The sequence below is a fragment of the Paralichthys olivaceus genome, chromosome 4 (assembly GCF_024713975.1).
Source record: "Paralichthys olivaceus isolate ysfri-2021 chromosome 4, ASM2471397v2, whole genome shotgun sequence".
Taxonomy (NCBI): Eukaryota; Metazoa; Chordata; class Actinopteri; order Pleuronectiformes; family Paralichthyidae; genus Paralichthys; species Paralichthys olivaceus.
The window spans coordinates 13,325,926-13,351,450 of NC_091096.1; the positions used below are offsets into that span (position 1 = coordinate 13,325,926).

General features: G+C 45.4%; 1 protein-coding gene across 2 annotated transcripts in view; it reads right to left on the bottom strand.

The window, feature by feature from the left end:
* fam222aa (family with sequence similarity 222 member Aa) overlaps window positions 1-25,525 on the bottom strand; it is a 46,794-nt gene that overhangs the window by 12,257 nt on the left and 9,012 nt on the right. The window contains exons 1-2 of one of the 2 annotated variants that reach the window (XM_069523814.1): window positions 21,655-21,961; window positions 7,861-8,003 (exon numbers count right to left, since the gene is read on the bottom strand). In XM_069523814.1, the coding sequence (XP_069379915.1) occupies window positions 7,861-7,957 (97 nt within the window). In that variant the 5' untranslated portion in view covers window positions 7,958-8,003; window positions 21,655-21,961. Of the gene's footprint in view, window positions 1-7,860; window positions 8,004-21,654; window positions 21,962-25,525 lie in introns of those variants that run through there. The other variant, XM_020101081.2, reaches the window with a different exon arrangement.

Sequence of the window (25,525 nt, forward strand, 5' to 3'; positions counted from 1 at the left end):
ATAATTTATCGGCCTGGATGGGCGACATAAAAAATTACTATATTCATCACAAAACTGCTCTCTGTTTAATAATCAAGTTTGGCTAAAGGGCTTTAGAGGAGTGCATGGTGGTGTATAGATGAGGGGAGCGGGGCCTGGTTTGTGGGCTGCCTGTGATGAGCCAGCCCTCGGGCCTGCCTGGGCCACCCTCATTGTGCATACAGCATGGTCTAGAAAGCAGAGCTTTATCAGCAAATACCCCGAGTCAGCACAAGCAGCGGGGTGGTTATGCGTTGCGACTGGCACACCAGCTGATATTGTCATGTGCGATTAGGCCCGTGCTCATGAGCCTGTGAACTCATTCCTATGGCATCAAAGTCAACCCCACCCCCTACTACCCTCCATTTATATCCCTGCCTCTCCGCTGCCCTCTCCTCCTCCTTCTCCAGCCTTTTTTCTATTTTACACTCGGCCCCGTCACTTCACAGCATACCCTCACCGAACCCTGTGAAAAGCCGTGCTCCGCTGCAAACACCTACCAAGTTAAAATATAACAACAAGCTAGACTGGTTTTTATTTCCAAAACAAATCTCTGCAGCTTAATTTATTCCATTCAGAAGGGCCATCCACGAGTTAGGGCCCAGCCAGTTCACCAAGGAGCAGCCGGTGCCAGACTTGTTTTGTCTCGGTGCACCTCTGCAGATGACAAGGCTGATAGAGAGGAACAAAGACAGGGCCGTGGAAGAGAGAAAGACAAACTGTGACGCTGGTTATGGGGGAAGATCACAGAGGAAAGCAGAGATTAAACCATTCAGAAATTCTAAGAGCAACACAGGACACAGAGCCAAGAGAAAGAAACACAACAAGCTGAAATCCTGACCTGAAAGATTTATGTCAGGCCTTCCCTTTTGTGTCTTTAAGAGAAGATGTTGTGCTGTGACACTATTTCATAAAGGGCTACATGGGCAGCTGAGAGCCAGCAGCATTCACAGTCATGCATAAACTCAAATGGACGGGGTAACAACACAAACACACACACGGGTTTAAAGTAAAGGACCCCAGAGGTAGAGATTGTGAGCGCACACAGAGATAAGAGAAGGAACCAGAGCGGAGGAAAAAAAGAGAGAGCGAGGGAGAGATGAGGAGAGGCTGGAGGCGCCTGGGCAGGCCTGTCAGACCGGAGGAAGCGCTGGTGCACAGGCCTGCAGGTAAATGGAAGAAGAAAGGCGCCTGCAGGCTGCCTGAGGCAAGCCTGGGCCCTTCTGTTCTATCATTTAGGAGACAAGTCCTCCACTGATTCCCAATTAATATTTAACACAGCACAGACAACAAGGCACTCCTCTGCACTACACATGCCAATGAGAGGAGGGGAGAGGAGAGGACGAGGAGAGGAGTAGAGGAGAGAAGGAGAGGAGGAGGAGGACAGGAGGAGGAGGAGAGAGAGGAGGAGAGGAGGAGGAGGAGGAGAGAAGGAGAGGAAGAGGAGAGGAGAAATACATAAATGGGTAAATTTGAAACATTTATATTTCAGTGGTGTTTTTTGGATGCAGGGATTTACCTCTTTCAGTTGGAACCTGACATTTTATTTAAAACATGAATAATATTTAACAATTCTTAATTAAAATGTCTAAAAAGGGCTTGACCTATGTTATATATTTTGTTGACTTATGTGTACTTACATTACATAACTGACAGAACACAATCCCAAATCAAGGTAGCAGGACTTTTCAACTTGGTTGCCTTTTAATTACATCATATCCACTTTACCTTTTAAGTGGCTTTGCCTGTATCTGCTCTTGGTAATGATCACACAGGCATGAGCCAAGTTGCCTCACAACATCATCAAACTGGTTCTTTTGTTCTCGTTTTGATGCAGAGACAAGTTACATATTGTAGGTTTAATCAACATATTATCATTGTATATATCTATTAGACTGTGTTGAAACAGTGCATTTATTGTGTGGCTGTGAGTTGTTTTGGGTTTATTGGGTCACACCTCACTCACTTAATCAAGCAAAACTTTATTTTCAAGTTCAAAGCTTGGCAGTAAAATTAAGTTTTCAACAACTTCACAAATAAGATGCTTGATGCTCCATGGTGGAGTTTACAGTCTCAGACTTGGGTTTGAAGCATTTCCTCTGGGGTTAGGGTTAGTAAGAACTGGTTGCTGGAAATCTGTTCAAAGGTCTTGAGGTCCAGATAAAATGAGCATGTCAGAGTTGGAAATTGTAGCCAGAGGTCATCAAAAGAAAAAACCCCACCCCAACTCCTAACGCTACAACCCAGCAAATAAAACTCAAATTAAACCATTTCTGTAATCTAAAATGACGATGCCCTCAAAGCGTGTGAACATGGTCTTCATGAGAATGAGCCTGAAGAGGAAAAACCACAGAAACTGTACTTAAATGTCCCACAGGAGCGATGATTTGACCATTGTGCTGTGGCCAGCATCCTCTGCCAAACCCTCTTTTAGAGCAGACTCAAGAACCACGTTCAAATTTGGTTCAAGTTTATGACTGCTTTGGACCAAAATGCCAAACTATTCTGCTGTCGGGCTCTTTGGTTTAATTGATTTTTTTGGGATTTTTTTCTATGACAGATGTGATGTATGTATCAAAAGACTGTTCACAAAGTTGTAAGCATCTTTTACCACAAAGGAAATATGTCAGAATATTCTCTGAGACACCAGACTTTTTGTAAACTTCAAAATCACCATTATGCAATATTTAGATATAATAAAATAGATATGTGCTATCACTTCTGAGTGATTTGAAAGGACTGAGTGGCCAGAAATAGAACTACCTGTCTTCCTTTTACATTTGTGAGTCCAAATGTTGGACCACGAATACGTTTTCATTTTGAGTTTCATAATGAAGAGCCCACTCAAAAGCTCCCCTTGTATCCTGCTGGGAGTTTCCATCTCTTCCTGAATGCTTCTGTTGGTCAGTGTGTGGTGGGCTCAGCTCTGAGATGGCACAGGCTGTGTCATTTCCTGAGGGACAGCAAGGGACTGCGGACACTCTGTATCCCGGCTCACATCCCCCATCCCTCCCCCAGTCTCTGGCAGGCGAAGACAGAGGGTGTCCGTGGCTTGCACCTGGGATGCCCAAATGCCAACTCAGAGGCTTTGGAAGCAGGAACCTGTTTTTCAACCCAAGTCCCGCTGCGACCAAAACTAAAGCAGAGTCCCTCTTCCTCAAGCTCACCACCCAAGGCAATAAGATTGCTTCGCCCCCCGTGTTCACAGCAGAAGGCAGAGGGCAGAGGGAAGGCATGGCTCTGTGGGACGCCACCAGCCGGAAATGATCCTCTGTGTGCCAGTGCTGAGACGCCAACGTGACAGAAGAGGCTGCGTGAGGTAAGAATTGTACAACCAATAACACATGGCTGCCTCTCTGGAATACACTGAAACTCTTTTAATACTCTGGATTTTGCAATATAGCAATGTGATAAAAGCAGGAATCATATATATCTCATGGGGCTATGCAAACCCAGCGATCTCCAAAATTAGATTGCATAAGTAGACACACAGGAGGAGGTATGAGAGGCATGGATAGCTGTCAATCACCTTTCACCATGAAAAATACCCAGTGACCCCTGCTTCCCTGCTGCAGACTGTGGAATAATGACAATCTCTGTGGGCACTTTGTGGAATTCCAAATGGGAGTCACAAAAGAGGTAGTTCAATCAGTGGGAAAAGGTCAAGTGCATGCAGATTCCCTCTCTCTCGCTCTGGCTCCATTCCTTTTCCCCCCAGTTCCACTTTACGCCCCCCACCTCCAGGGTACTGAGGCAATCAGGCTAAAGGTTGTTATTCCTGCTGCTGCTGCTCATGGCCACATTTAAATATTCCACTGAAAACGCCCCCCTTTTCTTTTCCCACATAACAGCCATTGGAATATTGTACTGCAGTTTGATATGGCAGGCTAACTCCACTGTAACGTCTAACACCTCCTCAGACAACAATGTAGGAGAGGTGGCTAGAGGTCATTATCTGAGCATATTCCCTCTTGCTGGGGCTGCAGCTTAGGAAAAAAAAGCCTGGCTGCTAAAAGCAAAGCCAACTAATGGCACTGCCAGCTCTGTCTGCAGAGGCACAGGGCTATTAGGAAAACCACAATCCTCAGGTGAACCTCCATGTCATGTCCCAAGGCTGCGTGTGACAAGGCCAGGTTGTCTCTGTCGATCAAGCAGGAAGAGGGCTGAACTGGGGCCGACATAGTATCAACCGGGGATATCAGGCCTTCTGGGAACTTCTCATCTACACCTGGCTGATTGGCACCTCGGGCCTCCTGGGTGGTGTCACAGAGGGTTACGGCTGCAGGTGTACTCATATATGTGTGTGCACATGTGTGCTTGTCTCTGCCACAAGGCAGATTTGGGTACAAATACGAGACTACACACCAGCTGACTCAAGGCATTTAACTCGAGCCTAAACTGGTTTCCCAAGTTTGATTTTTCTGCAGTTGCATTAATCATGATGTGAAATTGTTCCTGTCTCAATTAGGCTTTCATAAATCATTGAGATGCAACCAAAAGTATTTTATATTACTATGGGTGTTTCATGCACTGCTGGGGTTGCAGACGTGGGAATGCCCAAGTTAAGCCCAAAGTCCGCTCCAATTACAGGTGTCAGAGGTTTAGTAAGGTACCTGCAGCAGGTCTAAACAACACAAACATGACGCTCAGTGTGACAATCACATACTTAACGAATGTCATGCTGGCACAAATGTAACTGCTAAGTCACGAATAAACAAATGGAAACCTGCTGAAATCTGATCTTATGTTGGAAAGCAGCCAGATGGAAACATCCGCATGAAATAGACTTTAGCTGATAAATGGCAAAGGAAATAGTTCTCTGAACCAGGGAGGAGGCAGGATAGTGGTGAGGGCTGCTGGGCCTCCTGTCCAGCCATCTCAGTGCTACTCATAACAGGACTGGCACACCTCCCTCTCCCCTCCAGGAGCAGGACGGCTATGCTCACCCCTGCTCCCTGAACCTTCAGGCACACAGCGGAGGACGGCGATGAAGGAGAGTGATGGGTAGGGAGGGAGGTCGCTGCTTGCCGAAGGTGGCCAGGGTCAGTGGCATCCATTCACCCCCCTACCCCTGCAGGGCCTTTCTCTCTCATCTGTCTGGATGGGTGCCCTCTCTATGGGGAACAACACGATGAGAGGCCCTGGCTCCGCTGCCATTTCTGCCTTTCATGTCTCCATCTAGGGCAGTGGTAGAGAGACGTGAAGGGGAGGACTGAGGCAAGGGGGGGAGGCAAGCTACAAATGTCACCCATAAGGGGGGATTTAATTAAAAATGACAGGGGCTGGCGCTGGAGAGTGCAGCCACATATGCGCAGAATTTGGGCGCAGTGAAAGCAAGTGCCTATGATTTATAATTCAAGTAATGCACTGCACTCCTTTTAATTCTACGGCCAAAGAAAAAAAATATCAAAAGGCCGCCCCTGTGAGGCTAATCCAATATGATATTTTTAAGGGCAGGCGGTCAATGGCTTTTTGAAAAGCCAGCTTCTCTGTCTCCCTTTCTGCCTCCCTCTCTCTCTCTCTTCTCCACTTGTCTGTGTCTCCCCATCTCCCTCTCTGCCGCTCCCTCCTTTCTCTCCCCTTGCACTCCCCGCTCTACAGTACCCTCACCCCACCCCCTCGAGCCCAGACACAGAGAGGGCTGTGATAATGGAAACATCCCGCTCTCCGCCTCCCGTTTCTCCCGCTAAGCTCTGTGCGCTTGGGGGAAATTGATTGTCTGGCGAGCCGATCTCAACGCTTCCAGCTGATGGTAGAGCCAGTTAAGTCCTTTTTTATTGAGGGTATGAGGGATTTTTAATGAGAGTCGCATCAATGAACTGTGCAGCCACTCTGCATCTGCATGTAGGGGCTTTTTCTAAAACCCTCCTTGCCCTCTCATCTACTCTGCCACCCCATTCCTCCCTCTCACGCGCGCACACACAGTCACTCACTCACTTTTGTGTAAAGGACAGCACATGCAAATAACACAGCTTGCCTCTACCTCTCTCCCAGGTGGGCTCTCACTCACTCTGTCTCTTTGACGGGAGAATTGTGGTATTCAGCCTCCTGTTGAGAGACCAGGTCACCTTACCCACAGACCCCTTCCATGTTGGCTCAAACTGGGCCATGAACACTAAATCATGGGGACCTGCTCGGCACAGCGACCTGAGTATGCCCACCTCAGCCGCCAGACCCACTGTCTGCCTCTCTGTACCCCTTCTGGGCCTGTGCGAACAATTGCCTTATTGAGGCCAAGAGTTGCGCAGTGGTAGAAATCCAACACTTGCCCCCCCCCTCCGCTTCCAAGGACAGAAAGGAGGCTATTATGTTCAAACATCCTCATTATGAACGTTAAGCCAGTCACTGTGGTAGTCTTTCAATCAAAGGTTTAACAGGTGGAGAGGGGGAGTCAGACAGAGAGGGTCAGTGAGAAGAAGGGCAAGGGGGAGACTGGAGACTGTCCTTTTTATCTATTGATTTGAGTCCTGACTCCCACTGGCTGCTCCTCAATAAAAGGATCCTGAGAGGAAGTGGGCTAATCCTGCGAAATTGGAAGGAGGGAATCGATTAAGACTGTTGAGGACTCCCTCCATTTCTCTCCCTTTCCTCTCCTCTCCATCTTTACCTTCTCTAATTCTATTTTGCACAGTTTCTCTTTGTCCTCCCATTCACTCTGGATCCTCTAAGAATCCTCATTAGTGAGCTCAGTTGAACCCACTCAGCTGAAGTGCTGCCCCTTTTCCACATGCACCTGGAGCTCTGTTTTTCCCCTCTCTTTCACAAACACCTATAAGCTTCATATGAAACATCCATACAGACCAGAAAAAAATACTCCAGATCTGAGAACTGAGTGAGCACCCGGTCACCTTGCTGTTCCTGACTCTTCTCTGCTTTGTAGGAGGTAATTGGAGTGTGATGTTGAGCTGAGAAGCAACTAATTGGCCAGTGAGGAGCTGAGAGAGAGATTGCAGGCATTGTTTCATTTCTTCGCCCAGAGCCAATCCTTCTCTTCAAAGCCTTGTGGTGGGCTGGTTATAGGCCTGCATCAATGTCCCACTGACTAAGAAGCACAGTGCTATTCCCAGTAAGCTTATCTAAGCTGAGGTAAAACTGATAGGTAAGTGCTTCCCTGCTCTCCATCCGCCAGTCCTTTTAATCGGCTTGTAGCTCATAGGCTGCATGTAAACAAAGGTCACTAAAGAATGATGAGCATTCACTGAGGAGAGACCTTCAATGTAAGAGTAAAAAGTTGATTCGAAAGCTTCAATAAAATAAGAGAGAAGTTCACCTTCCATTTTCCTGACTCCTGCAGCTCTCTCTAATCCCAAACTGGTCAGAACTAGTTTTGTCAGCTCTGCAACAGTTTTTCAACCCTGGCTCATCTCTGTCCCTTTACACCGTTTTGTGAGTGGACAGAGGGAGGTGCTCAGGGAGCAAACAGAGCAGCTGTCATGCTTTACAGGCGGCCGGCACAGCCAGGGCCAGACACTGTAAATGTTTACAGACCCTCAGGGTCACCCAGGGCCAGCGAGGCACGTTAAACACTGTCTGCTCGGCCCTGTTGCCACGACTGCACAATCAGCACAGCTAAACAGCCTCCTCTCAATGAGTAGCTAAACAACATGGCAATCCAAAGTCTAGAGCGAATGAGACTGTTTAGAATTCCTCAGAGCAGCGAGGGAACACAGCGACAAACAGAAACCGGAAAGTCTATTTTCCTTCACTTATTCACAGTCAGAGTTAACTACCCATTTCCATCATTCACCATGACCAATAGATTAAATGCAAACACAAACCCCTCTCATTTCTTCACTTAAAGAGTGCTTGCCCCCTTCGCTACCTGTCACTTTGTTAACTTACATTTCCGTCCGAGGGCTTGCGGTGGCTCCAGGGTCTTGCTGGCACACACCGGGTGCTGGGGTGGAGGGTTTTGCCTCCTCTGCAGACAAGCCAGCATGGCGAGGTGGGCACAGTACTACAGCCGGGGGAGTTCTGCGGCCAACCTGGAGCAGAAAAAGAGCAAGAAAAGGGGAAAGAGAGGGGTGTTGAGTGAGTTAAGCAGTATGATTCGAGGTCAAAGCTCCATGGCCGTGTCCGGTAAGCTGGCAGGAGCTGGCTCGTAGCTAGATGGGCTAGGTTTCTCACCCAGGATTTAATTGGGAAAGCATGCCTACAGCTGCCTGCCTCTCAGCTCTGTGTGCTGAATGATAAACACACACCTGCACCGGGGCTGCACAGTTGACACGGGTTCAGAGCACAGTCCAGGCCAGTCACTCTGCAGCTTCAAACAGCGCATCCACACAGCCATTCAACCACATCTCCTGTCTATGAAACCGTCCTCAAAACAAACACACAGGCGCACACAGAGAGTAGCCGGCACATTCCTTCCAGGGCAGTGTGTACTTGGTGATTGATGGCATTATCTATGGATAGCAAAAAAAAATGGTAATGCTGAGAAAACAGCCGTCTGTCTGCTCCAACTTAACATGCAGCAGCTCTGGGGGACTGTCAGGAAAGGCCTGGGGGACTGTGCAGTGTCTGGATGTATGTGTAGCTACGTGTTTAACTGCGTGGTTGTGTGTGTGAGCAAATGCGATGGGTTGGGAGGGGGAGACTGCCAACCGTACATCAGGACTAGTGACGGCACTAATCAATCTCCCTCTAGGCCATAAATCTCCAGCTCTACACTCCCCCTTTTCCACCTTCACTCAGGAACAGGGAGGCAGTTGCTGTTAGTTTCCTCTCAAAAAGCCCATCATAGCCCCTGTGGAAACACAGGACATACACACAAGTTTAGATATATATATATATATATATGTATGGGCCAGCATGGGGACACATGGAGCTCTCTTACTAAGAACCTTCAGCAGTCGAGGAGCATGGAGGAAATCATTCATCAGCAACATACCAATGTCACATAGCACAATGATGACTGATTACAAACTCTTCTACTTGGATTATGTGCCAGATGAGAGAAGCTAAAGCAAACCATTTAGGTCCAGACCAGAAACTGCATTTACATGATAAGGATCAAGATTCACTCGTCTATAGTTCACTTCGCGGTTATTGTTTGGTTTCCAGGAGCATGCGTTGTAACTGTGTTATAGGCTGAAACACTGCAGAAGACCACACTCACCTAAAATGCATTGGCTGTCTCTGTAAAGCACTGCAACCTGAATCTTAGCCCTGCATGTGTTTGAGCCTCTCGTCCAAAATGCATTGATATAAAATGCCATCATTTCCATCTGGGCCTCCTCCCATATTAAAACAAAGAACAGAAGCAAATATTTCATCTATGCTGTCAGCGCCTGCGTCTCTTGCCATGATGCGTGGCAGATTATTGAAAAATGATTTCTCTTGTGCCTGTCACAGACTCGTCCCCTGTTATTTATTTTCTCAGTGAATCACTAAATGAACATTTAGCCACCTGCCATCAGTCCATTACTTAGTTTTATAGATTATCATTTTAATATGAAAGAAAGCAATTACAATGATTACAACGTGAATTAATGGCAGTTCATAAAACGGCAGGTCCTGTTCTCCCTCATTTTAGGAATAGAGCAAAATATATATCATGATTGGAGAATCATCAAAATATTAAATCACTAATTCGAGTATTCCATCATAACAACCTTTGCAAATGACAATGTTCCTATTGTATTCACTGAGAGTGAAAACAGTGATGTTAAAGCATGAAAAGTTAAAAACTACAATAAAGTTAACTTTGTGTTTTTGTTCAATTTCAATACTGAAAACAAATTACAGCAAATCAAATGATCAGGATGAGAATTAATTAAATTTCTCATATTTAATTTAATTCACCTACTTTTCAGATAATATTAAACCATTTGACCTTCAATCTTATGAAAAAAAAAATACAATAAAATCTTTGGTTTGGGAAGAAGAGTTAGATTGTTGACAAATATCTTTCCACGAGTTCACGTCCTGCTGTCACTAAATACTTTGACTATTTTGAGTACCATAACTTTATAATTGAAACCAGAGCAATAGGTCAGTTTATATAAACTTTACCAAACGTCCTCATTCACAAATAGAGTTTAGAGCAGTCTGTGTCAGTGAATGACACTATTTAAAAAAAATTAAATAAAATTTCTTCACAGATCAAGCTTCAACCTGATAAAAAGCCTGGATTGGAAAAATGGAGGAAGGAGGGAAACATGATAACCCGTCTTGCTGCCTATAATCATAAGGATGAATGAGTTTTCTGGTCTGAATAGTTAAAGATCAGAAGCAGGTGTTACAGAAAAATGCATCATCCCTGAGAAGAATTCAGTCTCTCACCCACTTTAAAAAACGTGTTTTAATAAAACATTTTTCACAAGACGTTAAATGTGACCTCAGACCCTGAGGCTTGAACAACACACCTAATACTTGAAGTCTAACGTGTATTTTTAAACCCTTTTGAGAGCGACACAAAACGACACATTCAGTGCAAAACCTGACGTGTGAAAATGTTCACAAAAATAAAATGTTCTTTCCCATAAATGAGAATAAATTAAAATGTCAAGCTGAATTTCTTGTTAATTTCCTGTACCCCACCCCCCACCCCACACACACACACCCACACACACACACACACACACACACACACACGCTTACACACAAATCTGCACGTTGCAGATGGGAGAGAGGGGCCACTCTTTTTCTCGCCAGGTGCTTGAGCAAAAAAAAAAAAAGGTCGCTCATGGTGCCATTTCCTCTCACACACAGGCAGGCCTGGCCCAAACACACTGCCACTTTGAGCTCATTACTGGCTATTCACATAATCCTTTCTCTGTGTCCTCTCTGTGAGGATACTAATTTCACAACAAGTCCGTCCTCACAGCCCATTTGTTAAAAGATAGTGGTGGAGAGAGAGAGGACGGGGCCACATGGTGTAGATCGAGACTAAAAGCTAGTCTTAAGGGGGCATACCTCTGCAGTTTTCCCCCGCTCTGAAATGAAAGACAATCGTGTAACTACCCTCCATTTTTCTCCATTTGCTGCTCACCAAATGTATTCTGAGGCATTATACTTTGCAGAGAGAGAGACCCGCTTTTTTCAATTCAATTTCAAGAACCAATTTTCTCCTATTATTACCTTTAAGAGCGAGGCAGAAGGAGCAAGTCTTTGACTTGTTTGTCATGTTGCCCCTTTCCCCTCATCTCCTCCTATTAGGTTATTGTTCTACTTAGCAGATGTCCATCAATGGCAGGAAATTATCTCCAAAATCAGAAGCCTGTGACCCGTCATCCAGCTGCCCCTAAAACAGCCTGTCGTACCCGGGTCAATCCCCATGAAGGTGCTGTAGCGTGGGTTAGGAGACACACACACACACCCTACATGCTGCTTGAAAAAAAAACACCTGCACTTCACTCACTCATCAAATCCACTCACAGGTCTCCTATTACACCAGTGCGGGGATATCTCAAAAGCCAGGATGGCTATCGGCTCTTTCTGCAAACGCTGCTGCAGGGTTTGCAACGGGGGCGGAAGATCAGTCCCATGAGATGAGGGAATAAGCCAGAATCAAGAGGCGGTGGGCTTGGCAGAGGGCTATTTCTTAGTTAAAAGGTTCTTAAACTCCAGAGGAGATCAGAGGAGATGGCTCCCTGCACCCAAAGCTGTCTGTCCAGATAAGCATCCTGCCAAGTGCCGGGTGCAGCAGCGAGGTCATGGGTGAATAAGCGTGTGTGTGTGTGTGTGTGTGTGTTTTGAGCTATACGTGGTTTAGGTGCAAAAAAAAAGCAGCTCAGACTGGGTACATTTTGGTACAGGAGGTATCATAAATTGTTTAATACCAAAAGATGGTATTGAATGTTTGAGACATTTTTTAAACTAATTCACATATCAGATTTTAGGTGTTTCTAAGTAACTTTCCGATCACAACCTGAAATCGGACTTTTTTCAATTAACTGTAATAATATGGTCATGTCATTCCAAAACCCAAACCACAATTTGCAGTAACCATGAGCTTTATCTTAACATTCACCTTTAATCTTTAACAAACTGTTGTTTGGATGCACAAATGCAATAAATGATAAACACCAATGAGCTCATGTACCCCCCGTTTGTTTGTTGGATGGTTTGTATGTTGTGTATGTGTTTGTTTGTTTGTATGTAAAAAATATTACACAAAAATAATAAAATGGATCTTGATGACAAACACAGGCACATTTATAGAGCTGATTTCTATGATTGTGTGAAATCTGGTGAATTAAGGGGACTGCGTTGGCGGAGAACATTACAGGATGGAAATAAATATAATCGTCCAATATTAATGGTCGTGTCTGGCACGAGGAACATGCTAATATTTCTTAGGGTAAGGTATCTCTGATCATTTGGCATCAAACTTGAATTGTGTTGCTTTAGCAATAATAGCATAACAACTTGCAGCACTAATATTATCTGTCAGGGCTTTTCACAGTAAATCACTCACTAAGCATCTACACAGATTCACGTGTCTCAGTTAAAAGTGTCTCCTGTGAAACTCCCCCTCACAGTGTGGGACCAGCCGGGTCCGGGAGCCTGGCAGACTGCCTCAACAATGAACAGGGGTGGGGCTACGGCCTAATTGAATGGTGACCCTGCCGTCTCACTGTGGGACACCCCATGCAGTGCTTTTAACAAGCTGCTGTGTCTCCCCTCTTAATAAGCCCAAACAAGTTAATCCAATCGACACACTCAAACCCTTTCTTTTTCTTTAACAAGGCACTGCTTCTACCCCCTTAATCCCCAGCTCCCCCTTCTCCGTCACCATACCGTCACATGAATGGAAGGAGAGTGAAAAGCTCCATTAGGAAGGACTGGCAGTAAACCCCTTCGGCTCGGCACTTTCCACACATCTGCACTAAATAATTTGCACCCATACAGTATATTCAAAACACACACACACACTAACACTCGCATGTGCCTGATAGAAAACTGGTCTCTTTGGACGTGACACACAATGAGAGGGTTATGTTTGCCTCACACACACACACACACACACACACACACACACACACACACACACACACACACACACACACACACACACACACACACACACACACACACACACACACACACACACACACACACACACACACACACACACACAACAACAACAACAAAACAACACACAAACAAAAATTCTGAGGGGACGTTTGTCGACAGGCACGCCACTCTGGGACATAAAAAAGGCATTGTTAACAAACCCTCCCAGCTCCACAAACAACAGCCACTGATTCCCTAACAATACAAGCCCCTGGATGCACTCACCCACCAGCTCTGCACAACCTCACACCAGCACAATAAATAACCTCCTCAACAAAAGGCCATTGTGTGTAAAAGCCTACAGTTTAGGCATTATTGCCATGATATACAGTGTTGGAATAACATATTGGCAGCTGAGCCTTATATATACGATGCATCATGCCGCCGTTATTGGGGCTTATACAGCCTCGTATGCAGTCACATTTATAAGAGGTTTCTGTGCAGATGAAAGGCATCTTGGCAAAAACACTCAGCTGTTAGCTTTCCATATTCCAGTCAGCTTCAATAGCTTCACCCATGGGATGAAGGGTGAGGAATGTCTGGCAGTCCAATAGCAGCGAGTCGTCTGTCATCTCTAATCAAAACAAGCCTGCCTAGACTAATGTCAACCCTGTAATAGCAATAAGGACTAATTGACTTCCCAGCCAACTGCTGCATCTTTGTGTTGGGCTAGGTTTCATCAATGGCAAATAACAGGCCCACAAAGCACTTAGCCATCATGGCTATGTGGCAACTGCATGCAACACGTAGAGAATGCAATGAGCTGAGGTCCAGCACATATGAAATTTAGATATAAATCTATACAGAGGCAGGTCTGAGTTTGAACCTTGGATGGATGTGTTACAAATGCTGGAGGGATGTTGAAGTTCCTATGAATAATTGAGGATTATATGCTAGATTAAACCATATGTTTTCAGCAACTACATGAGCTGTATTCTAACAGTGAATTTTAGGTGGGCTGGAGATGAACTGTCAGGTAGAATTTAGTTAACACTGTTAGATACAAGTCTACAGGTGGTTAAAGTGCCCACAATGACCATTTACAGGGTCATAACTTTGATTTGGGGGTCTGCAAGAATAAGGTTACCTGCAATGTAATGTTCAAAATATGCATTTGTCTCACACAGTATGTCACTGCTGCAACTCTTCACACCTTCTGGCTGAAATACTTTGTTTGGGTATCAGCCTGCCTCCCCTCTGCTCTCATTAATAAGCCGCCCAACTCCTCTGTGATTGGTCCATCGCTCGGAGCATGTGTAACCTAGAGGCTCCATGATAAGCTGTAAACACAGCTGTAGCCATGGTAATAATGGCGTTGGTTCTGCTGTTCAAATTCTGGCCAAACTAGCCGGAAGGCTGTGTGTTCACTGGTGACGCAGAATCAGCACGGAAAAAAGTCAGGAATGCAAACAAGCCATTTCAGGCACTTCAGGAGGAGTTGGAGAGAAGGACTCCCTGTGCCTCTGACTTTTTTCTGACACACAACAGAAAAGGAGGAAACAGAATAAAATGGGCACTTTAGGGTGGATTGTGTCCTTAGGTGCATTTAGAGTCTGTGTTTGTCTGTTCTGGTGAGAGAGACAGGATCATTCCTGCAGTTCGGCTCTCACCTGGTTCCGCGCTTTGCACAAGCACCTGGGAATCATAACCCACTCTGCTCCCTTGTACGATTTAGGAATAAAAGAAATGCCCTCAAATACTTGAAACACTGTAGGGGGCTTGTAACTTTACTACCACGGCCACCCAGGCCAGTGAGGAAAACAATGCACCGTCCACTGCAATTCTAGGAAACAACCAGAGCCTCCAATTCTCAGAAGCATTGGTTATGTAAGGCTCTAAATTCTGCTCTCTTTACACCTACACTACAGGTGAACACTGCACACAGGATAACAGTGAGCTGAGGCTTGACTTATGATTTTCGACACCACTTGGTCACATGACATTTACGTGAGTTTCTGATGTGGTACTTTGTTTTAAAAGTCATTAAACTGAACATTTTTTACTAAGTTAACTTTCTCAACTATATCACAGAGTCAATCAGAAAAGTTTGGAGCAGAGGCTTTGAGTACTGAGTTTATTGAAATGTAGCTGTGGCATGTTTAATTAAAAACTACTTTACAGTCATTAAGATTTAATAGCAACAAAACTATACAGCAAGATGTCTGTGTGGCAACCACATGTCTACAGCCAATATCAAACAAGAACTCAGGGAAATGTCCAGACAATGGGGTCCCGCCTTTCTCATGAATGAAGAGATGAAGATTATTGCAGCAGGAGATTCTCCGGGTTAGACACGCTCCCAACAAGAAGACATGGGGCTTTCAGATGAGAGGTGGCGTCTTGGTAGAGCATGCAGGAGGCAGGACATACTGAATAAATTCTGTTTGAGCGAAATTGTGTGTTTTTGTTAACAGTACCTTGACAAGGACGTCGACCCTTATCCTCAAAAGCTCTCAAATCTTTCTAGATTTCTAAGTTGGCATCTTCATCTGCATCTTCTACATGTACTGCTCCTCTTCCTCCAACCTGAGTTATTTATATTATTTTTGTTTTTTTGCAGTTTTGCGGTGGTTACATGTGCCTCCTGTGAACTAACCTGAAACCTTTCTCATGCCTGCGTTCACACACTGGGAGTCCCTCGGTTCAATCTGTTTGTTTCCTGCACTGTACTGTACAACCAAGGTGCTCTGACAACACGACTGAGTCTTTGTGCTCCTGCTGATGCCAGCGAGGGACTGTGAGCAATGAGAGTCTGGCTTAAGATTGTCAGACAAACCACAGGGGAAACACATCCTCTCCTCTTATTGCCACAGCCTTTGTTGTATTGTTTTGCACAGTAGCAGCATCAGTTGTCATCTAATACTTTCACACAGAAACCCCTGCGAACACTGTGACATGCTGAACAGATGTGACGGATATAGCTGTGGAGTTCAACACAGATGTTGATCACAGATACACAGCCAAATTAAAAACTAAATTCCCCTCTTTAATAAAAAAAAGGATTATTTTTGCAGCAGCAGCAGCAGCGGATGCCGCATCGGCAGGCAGGACTTCCAAACATAAATCACAAACCCTCCACACTCACTTCAGCCAAATGTGAAAAATTAGCGGTGCTTTCTTGGTTTTCATGCTAGGGTTTATATTTTCTAAGTAAACCTTATTACACACCATTTGTTAAGCATTGTTGATATTGCAGAAATTCTTATCCCAATGTGACACAATCCTTTATTGTCCTCGACAGGTCCATTCACAGCTTAACGCAACAACAATAAAACAAGGGCTCCTTTTTCCTCTACCCATCCTATGGTGGCTCACTTGAATATTCAAACAGTGTTCATTGTCTTTTTGTGTTTTGTTCATTGTTTGTTGTGCTGTCATTCCTCAGCTTGGCTCCTGAACTTCAAAGAAAGGCTTATGTCAATTTATGATGAAATGGAGTGAGCAGGCGAGGGAGAAAAGAGGGAGAGAGAGAGCGAGCAGGAGAAAACCTTCACGCTAAATGGCCCTGCCTCGAAATGTATGCTTATTAATGGATGTTCAATAAATCAATGGAATATAATTAAATTCAAACAATGTGATTTCTTCTCTCACTTGCCAAAGCCCGACTCCAAGCATCGCTCTCTGCGGGGCCTAAGGTGACCCCAATTCCCATGGTCCAAAGGACAACGCTGCCGTCTCTCACTGGAGGGTGTCACAGATCCAATAGTCAGTCATGCATAACATTAGTGTGTTGTGAAGCCCACAAGGCAATCAAATAGTGCACCGTCGAAATGTTGACACTGATCTCATTTGATATATTTGAAGTGTGACAAAGCCATTTTTGCTCTGCTGGATGTTAAAAAGTATAAAAACGAGGATGACACAACTGCTCACAGCTAAGCTAGCTGGGGAGGAAGCAGATATTTCTCTCTGCATACTTTCTCCTTGTTGCAGTTTCCATCAGCCTCTCTTCTCCCTCCGTACTGTGTGCTATCCAGCTGTTGTCTACCCGCTCCCTCTTGAAGCTGGCCCTGACCGTGCCAGCACAGGGACTCCAGTTGGACGGAGTGGGAGGTGAGCCTGCGGTTGGTAATCACCTGCTGGCTAAAGGCACAGATGGCACAAACACCAGCAAGATGTTTGTGCAGCAGCAATCCAAGAAGTCTTCCTGACAGGCTGACAGACAAAAACACAGAAACCTGAGAAGCCAACAGCGAGCAGAGGGATTACCACATGCAGATTTTGGATGCAGGAACCCTGGCAACCCGGCAGCGAGCGAGCTACCCAAAGTGCAAAGAGTTAAAGCATCTGTAATGATTTAAAATGGTCGAGGCTTTCCATGACAAAAGCCAACCTGATAAGGGCTCCTGTTATCAGTCAGCCAGTCCAGCCATGGAGAAAGAGGTGAGGTCATCGTGAAGATAACGGTAAATGCAGAGCTTTGATTATCTCTTTCTCATCAAGGATTTTTGATAACTTTTCGACGCTCCTATGATTTATTTGGTAGAACAAAGACTTGCGAGCTGTTTCTGGTCTCAGATGTATGCTTCAAGGAGAACACGGCTGGTGTACACCTGTTAAGATTTATTCTTGAGCCGCTATGACTTTAAATCTCCTGACACACCGACGGAGAAGGTCGATTCAAGTTTTCACCAGGATTAAAAGAAGATAGATGCTGATATACATGTATTTAACAACAGTTTGAGTGAATGTGCTCGGAAATCAGGTGCACAGCCTGTTCGCTTCTCTCTCTGAGCTCCAGATGAAGGAAGTTGGGCAAAAGTCATTTAGTGTATTGATGTTGCTCGCAGAGATTCTTTTTTTAATGTTCGTCAAGGCTCCCGACACTTCAACCATATCAGAGTAAAAAATACCCCGGAGACATCCCTCTTCCTGAAGACCCCCCAACAGATGAGCTCCTTCTGCTGCGTGTTACTGCTTGGTGCCTTGGTTTGTCCTTCACAAGAGACAGGTAATACTGCCAAGACCCAGTAATTAGTGCAGATGGAGACTGTAATACTCTCTTCCCCTCCCTGCAGAAATGCCAAGAGAGGCAATCTATAAATTCCTGCATATTAATGCAATTTAAAACCACTCCAGACACCTTGCTGAAGGCAGGTGATAAAAAGGTGAAAGGCAAACAGCTGCTGATATGTCAGTGACATCAGTCCTGTCTCAGCAACTTGCTCATCAGACACACACATAGACACACAGACACACACACCGAAATAACTTGATAATCCATCTCTTTTCCAGTAAATGCTATCCAAATCCATACCTTAGGCCGTACAACTGGGCCTCTATCAATAATTAAATGGTAATCTAAAAACCCATTTTAGTTGGGTCATCTTTCTGCGCCATTGTCCCTGCTTCTCCTCTTCCTCTATCTATTTTTCCCCCTCTTTCTGTAAGATCTAGTTAGAGATCCCATTAGCATGAGAAAGCAGGCTGGTAATTGTCTTCACCCTACTGAGTGATCCCTGGATAGAGGATTAGGCAGAGAGAAAGCCCCGTTTCAACTCGGAGCACAGATGCTGCCCATAGCTATACCCACTCCAGATTAGATTAGACTGCACAGGGATGAAACTGACTGGTAACTTCAAGCCACATTAAACATAAAGTGCGGACAGGAGATTAAAAACAATAAACTTTTGTTCACCTTTCACCAACAACTGTGACCCCCTTTGTTTTCCTCTTTTCCTGAAAAAATTCTTTTAAATCTACTAATATGCTTTCCTGCTGAAATCAGGTCTAGGGGGAGGCAGCTTACATTTTTTCTCTCTCTCTCTGAAATACACAAAGTATTTAGAGCTGATTCTCCCTAAATCATCCCCCTGGGCCACCCTGTCCGTCACTAATCTGCACGCCACCGCCCCCTCATAAGGAGGTGTCACATTTCTGGCACTCCTCCATGGGATAAGCACTTCAAACACAACAGCTTCTCCTCTTGACCTTTCCACGATGATGATCGATTAAGCTCATTGGATTAATTCCATAAACAGGCAACCATTACATCAAAAAGGCAAGGAATATACCTCCGAGGCAGAACTTGGAATCCACATAAGCTTCAAGAGGGTTTTGCTTTTTCAATCCCCTTCTTGCAGCACATTAATAGGCACAGACCTTTTTCAGAAGCTGTTTAGGTATCCGAATCACCTCGGTTCTCTACCAGTAATTATCGAGGTGAATTGAAGTGAAGTGAAGTGAAGAGCAATGACAACAGAGAGAAATTCAACCGCTATCAGTACTCCATAAAACATGCCATGCAGAAAAACTGTTTAGCTCGCTCCTCTGCCTGGGTGTAGCATAAAACTGGCAACGAAACAAGCAGAAAGTTTTAAAGTTAAACAAAGCAAATATAGTGGTTTATGCTAAAAAAAAAACCACTAAAAAAAAACAGAACACACTGCGGAGAGTCAGACAGGGATGACTCGACTCTTCATCTGTTCAGGAAGCTCTGTGGGGTAAAGCAGGGAGCACTGAGGCCAAGGTCTGCGTCTTGCTTGCTGCATGAGCCATTAAGTTACAACAGCAGGCTTCCTGTTTTCATGCTTGAACACCTTCTACATGCTTTCAGCAAGGACAAGACTAAATAATCTCAAGTGAAACACCAGGGAGCAGAAACCCAAGAGGACAACAGAGTATTTCAATGATGGAGCGCTTTTAAAACACAACAAATCACATGCCACTTCCAATCCCATATGTGAAAGTTAAAACAGGAAATCTAAAACCAGTTTCATTTCACTGGTAAAAAGGAGAGATTTCCCTTAAGGGAGCCCAACTAGACTCCTCCTGTTTGTGATCACAGTGGCCAGCGAGCTCTGCTACAGCTCTGAGGGACTCCTGCTCTATGGTAATCATATCCTATTTGAATAATGAGGCAGTACCACCACTCCTGCTGCCCGTTCCCCCAGCATCCTTGACTGGAGTCTTTGATAGACACTAATTCCAGCTCCATCTATAAAGCTCCTCTCATGCATTTTTAATAGAATCTATTACTTTAGGATTAAATTATAAAAGACTGTCCTCCTTAAATTTTTAATAGTTTGCATAATTGGCATCAGGGCCTGAATGCGAACCATAAAAACCCAGTTTGTACTGGACTGAGAAAGACAAAAACCACAGGACGGCAAAAATGACACACGAGGAACGACGTTATCGCAGAAAAGCACACCTCCATACATGCTCATGTTTTGCTCCATTGCTGTGAAGAATAAGGTGGTGTGACCTCACTGCTGTGAATGAAGGGGACAATAAGGTCAGGGACCATGAGAGCTGCTTTTCACTGCTGAGCTACTGGAGGAGACAGAGGCAGGACGAGTCACCTGATGGAAACAGGAGACATGAACCAGGTGTCCTCAGACACCTGCTGCCACTGATGCCACAACAGTCACCGGGGCAAACAGCAAAAACTACTTAGTGGATGTACAGCTTCCACAGTCACTGATAACTGTGTTCAGTCAGCTTAAATGGAAATGTATTTCCCCTCTGTGTTCACACTTCCTGGCAGATCAGCCATGAGTTAAATGTCATCTGCACCCGCTCACTCTCTCTGCATCTCCCGTTCGGTTCTTTCCAATAACAGACAGAGCGTACAGGAGAGCAAATGTGTCTGAGGCATCTCCTGTAAACTAGAACCCCCTTAGAAATCTATGCACGTCACCATCCCCCAAATTAGCACCGCAGGGACACCCCCCTCACCGCCCCCGCCTGCTGGCGGCAGCTCTTTGGCATATCTGTACCGGGGAAAATATTTCACACTGTATGAATTATTAAGTGTGGGGCCAGTGCTAAGCAGTGTGGAGATAGACCAGTTATTCACAGCTCTATTGGGACGGATGCGTTGGGAACTCGGGCCGCTCGCCTATCAGATCGTTTGTCATGAGCGATAGACAATTTACAATGAGAGAATTTTTCAATTTATTCATTCTGCTGTCACTGCAGTTTTCTACCTCCACTCATTCCACTCAACAACCCCCCTCCTCCTTTAACTCTGTCTCGTCTGGTGAGGGGGCTCCACACCCGCACCATCCGCCTGCTTCTCTGTCTGATACTGACTGACTTTTCTTCAGCCTAGGAGAAAGGTGGCGGTGAAATACATGTGCAGGAGACATGAGGAGAGCAATCCAGTGGCTTTAATCATCTTCACTTCTGTAAAGGTGCATGTGTTGGGGACAACCTGTCACAGCTGAGGAGTTCAGGCCCCGGTAGTGACTGTGGCTCTGCGATAAAGGGAAGGAACAGGAAACGAGGGGATGAGGGTGCTTGATTGTGCCTCTTCAGGACTAAGCTCCTGGCAAGAGTGTGACCCCCCATTAGTTTCAAACAAAAGAACAATAACTGAATTAAACTGCAGCCGACTTTATACTGTTAGAGGCAGAGAGAAAAGAAGAGTCTAAAAGCCTAAACATGGTAAATATCGTATGTACAACTTCTTTGACCTGCACTGGGATAAAATAATGGATTTCCACAAGAAAAATCATCTTTTAGTTGATAATTATTCAGGGATGGATTATTTTCACCCAAGAAAAAATAATAAATAACAACAAGTGTGTAGATAGCAAAAATGCCAGGCAGACTGGAATGGAATTTCAACATTAATGAAGGCGAAGCAGAAGATTTAGTTTTTTCACCTACCTCTGTTTAATCAGACGATCCACGGAACAGACTAGTCTCAAAAACCCAAAGCAGAGCTCCACCACCATTTCAAGAGACGAGGAATCAAGATTCATAAGAGACCAAATGTGGATTGTGTCATAGAGATTTTTTGATTCTAAAACATAGAATGACATTGGCAGCTTTGTTGCTCTGAATGCTCAGTGACAGCAGTTTGACCTGTACAGCAGCCCAAAGTGTTTCTCTATCGGTTGTGTCTTAAAAGCAGGATGCAGAAGGATTGCACTGAATAGGCCTTGATGTGAAAGGCAGAGATGTTAGATAAATGTCCTCACAGCCAAGGCCTCTGCCCTCTTCCTGATGATGCATTCTTATACTCAAATACCCACAGCCCCTACACACACACACACACACACACACACACACACACACACACACACACACAGTGCCAACAATCCCACTGAGGGCAGCATTTGTTTGGGGACAAGGTGACCCTGTTGCCTAGGGGCCTGTGAACAGGCACAATGAAAGCCTCTCATCCTGCACAAACCCAGCCGGCTGTGTTGGGCTGATGACGGGTGGAGGGGAGAGGGGAGAAGGGTGGGCTGTGAGGGGCATCACAACGCCCTGCCACTGCAGTTTTAAAACCCTATTCAGGAAGCCCCCTGAGATAGCTCCTTTCACACCCTGCACAGACGGAGCAAAATCCCCGCTTGTAACCCAGAGTCACGCAGTCAACAGATGGAGCCGCTATTGAGTGAAGGATCGCGCCGACTGGGGCGGCTCCCCATCCATCCCCGCTGGAAACAATGGGGCAGCAGGTCAAGAGTGCTGTCTCTCAGAGGAGGGGTCAGGGAGGAGGGGCGTGCTCCGACACAGTCGAGCTATGCGAGTGCTTTGAAAGCAAAGGAACTGGGAGAGAATCTGTTTTGGATGACGGGCGGAGGGAGGGGGGCCTCGTGGCTGGTTGCAGGGGATCACGCTCAGGTGGAGGGGGCTCGTGTGTGAATCTGGGGCAGCGGTGCACTGAGAAGAAACACATTGCAGTTTAGCAGATGTTTGAAGGACCAACTGTTGCAGAGTCTCACTCATCTTTGTGCACAGAAAAACTGCAGAAAGCACAGAGAACTTCACTGTTGATATACAGCACTGCAGCGAGGCTATATACACAGAGAGCAGAGAAAACCTTCGCCACTGCAAAACAGATGCAGCGCCCTGAGGACATTTTTTCATATAATACTGAAGTGGATAAACTTAAAACTGGTGTCAACTATTAGAAAACTAGGCCACAATTCTTTCAAGTTAATGAAACACATGATTACAAAAACAAATGCTTCACCTCAAAATGTCTTTATTGTTCAAACTATCAATATTCTCCGAGCAGCAGCAGCAGCGTGAGAGATTACAGTGGAGTGCCAGACTAAAGCCAATATAAAAAGTGGAGTTATATTGTTCTGAAGTCCTTATTAATGGATTGGTTTCCTGGGTTTTCAACTGTGCGTCACAGAGGATGAACAACTGTGAATAGCTACATGCACACAGGGTTGTGTGCATGCATCGGGTGTGTGATCGCGCAGATGATCACAAAGCGGTCTTTGCTCCCTGTTGGAGAACATATATCCATTTCCATTGACCAGAAGTCTTGCGATCATGTGACCCTGACCTGGGAAACAATTAGTCATCTGAGTTGCCCGGCCTCACTGGGTTTCCATGACCAGAGAGCAGACAAAGACACGAGGAGGGTAAAGCCAAGATCCCATAACTTCTATCTTTATATGGTGTGAACGCCCCTACTGCTGAAACACCACATACCATCACCACGTGTTCCCTGTCCTTGAAAAGTTTGGTTTATGGGGCTGTTCAGCACAGGCAGGCACTCATTACAAAGCAGGAGGTGTCAGGAGCATTGCAGTAATTCTCTATTAACAACTACTTAAAAAGGAAGTACAGAGACTGAAAAAAGACTTCCGGCCACTTGGGATATCTTCCCAAATCACACCTAATTAAAGGCAAAAGCCGAGTCCATGAAACCAGAGTTCAGAAAGCCATTTAAACACAGAGGCCAGGTCGATTTTTTTCTGGGTTGTAAGAAAGTTTGCGTCTCTTTCAAACAAATTGTCAGATAAGTACAGAGGGACAAAGGCTTGAGTTGTTATTCTTCTTTATTCTGCTATTTGAGACCAGAAATAGAACAAAATAAAGCCTATTCCAATCACGCCAAAGGGATCAATAAGTGCACAAAACAAGAAAATGGCCATAAACACAGAGGCTTTTATTCAGAGTGCTGTGATGCAGATGAAAGCGCCGAACGCACCTGCAGAGCAGAGCGGCGGAAGACAAGAAGGCCCACAGCGTTAACAGGTGGGGCCAGAATGTGCTGGTTATATTCAGACCTCAGCACCATCCATCTCCACAGCCGCTAAAGCACAGCAGATTTATAATATTGTTGGTTTTACAGCGGCTCGACTTTCCTGCCACAAAGAGACAGATTCAGGCCCAGTTGCCCCCTTTTTTCTTTTCAGTGTGGTCTTACAAAGTCTTCTCACTTTTCTGCTACAACACCGCTGGGCTGCAGCCCTTATTTAAAAGATTAATAGGATGCTGTCTTGGCAGAGGGGCAATCAGCGAGGTTTCTGTAGCCCCCATTATAGGGAGATCCCGCTATCTTGGTGTTAAGGAGACCCCTCGTTATGCCACCTTTGCTTGTTTACACTGAAGCAGACAAGCTGGTATAAAGCGCTCCCCCATGTGTGATTTTACAAAGCATGCCTGAGGCGTGACGTGGATCATAACAGCGTTGGCATCAGTCCCACTGTCTCTTGTACACAGACATCAATTTAGCTCTGCGACGACCTCGCTGCCAGCATTAAGGTGAAACAACGACCCCCATTTCATGTTTATGCCCTTTATACAGAGCAGCAAAGGAGGATAAAGGCACAACATTGAACAGGCGGCGTAAGAGGGGCTTGTGACGGCAGAAAAAGCGTGACAACAAGGCAAAGAGGAGAAACCATTGTCACAGTTACCAACTGGCTCTGCAGCTCAGCTGAGATGTCTGTGGCTTTCAAGCCCAGCTGTCAATCACAGCAGCGAGCATCAATGGGGTAAATTTGAATGATAAAACGATAAGTCATGAGCAGGCGATTTCCCTGTCATCAGGACAGAGGCTGTTTGAGAGTAACTCAATATGGGTGGAGGGATTTCACCGCAGCCATATGGAATTTGGTTTTTGCCTCGAGTTGCTAGCTTCACCCCTCAATCATGACAGAATGTGTAATCACCAAATGTCTTCCTCTCAAACCCTGTTACAATTGGCAGCACAGCGCTGTCACGGAAGACGGGGGAACAAAATGGAAAGCTGACTAAAAGACAAGCTTTAAGTGACACTTAATTTGAGATACCCAGGCATTCTCTCAGCTCCAGTAAACAGGATCCATCAAACTTTGCCCAGAGCCTGTGTAAGTCTGCAGCTGTCTGTGGGGAGCGGAGCAGTATGCCTGAGAGGCCCCTTAGTTATCAGGAGGACTGATGAAAAAATGAACTCCTTTAATAGTTCCTAAAAACATTGAAGAAGACAAGGCACGGAATGATTTTAACAAGTCCAAATTTCATCTCTCTACTGCTACTGAAAAAGAGTTTCCTCCTTTAAAGACAAACCCACCAAAAAAATGAAAAGCATGAAGGAAGCTAATGACGGCCTCAGAGAAGAGACGGAGAGAGAGAGAGTAAAAACAACACGAGTGGGTTGGTGAAGGAGTGTATACGAGGAAACTGAACAGCTGCTTTCTCCGCTCCTCTCTTTGCTCGTCCCGGGAGAGAGTCCCTTGCGATCTCCCTGATCCTAGTTTGTGGCTGACAGAGGGGACCGCAGCTCACACGGCTCTGTGCCCCC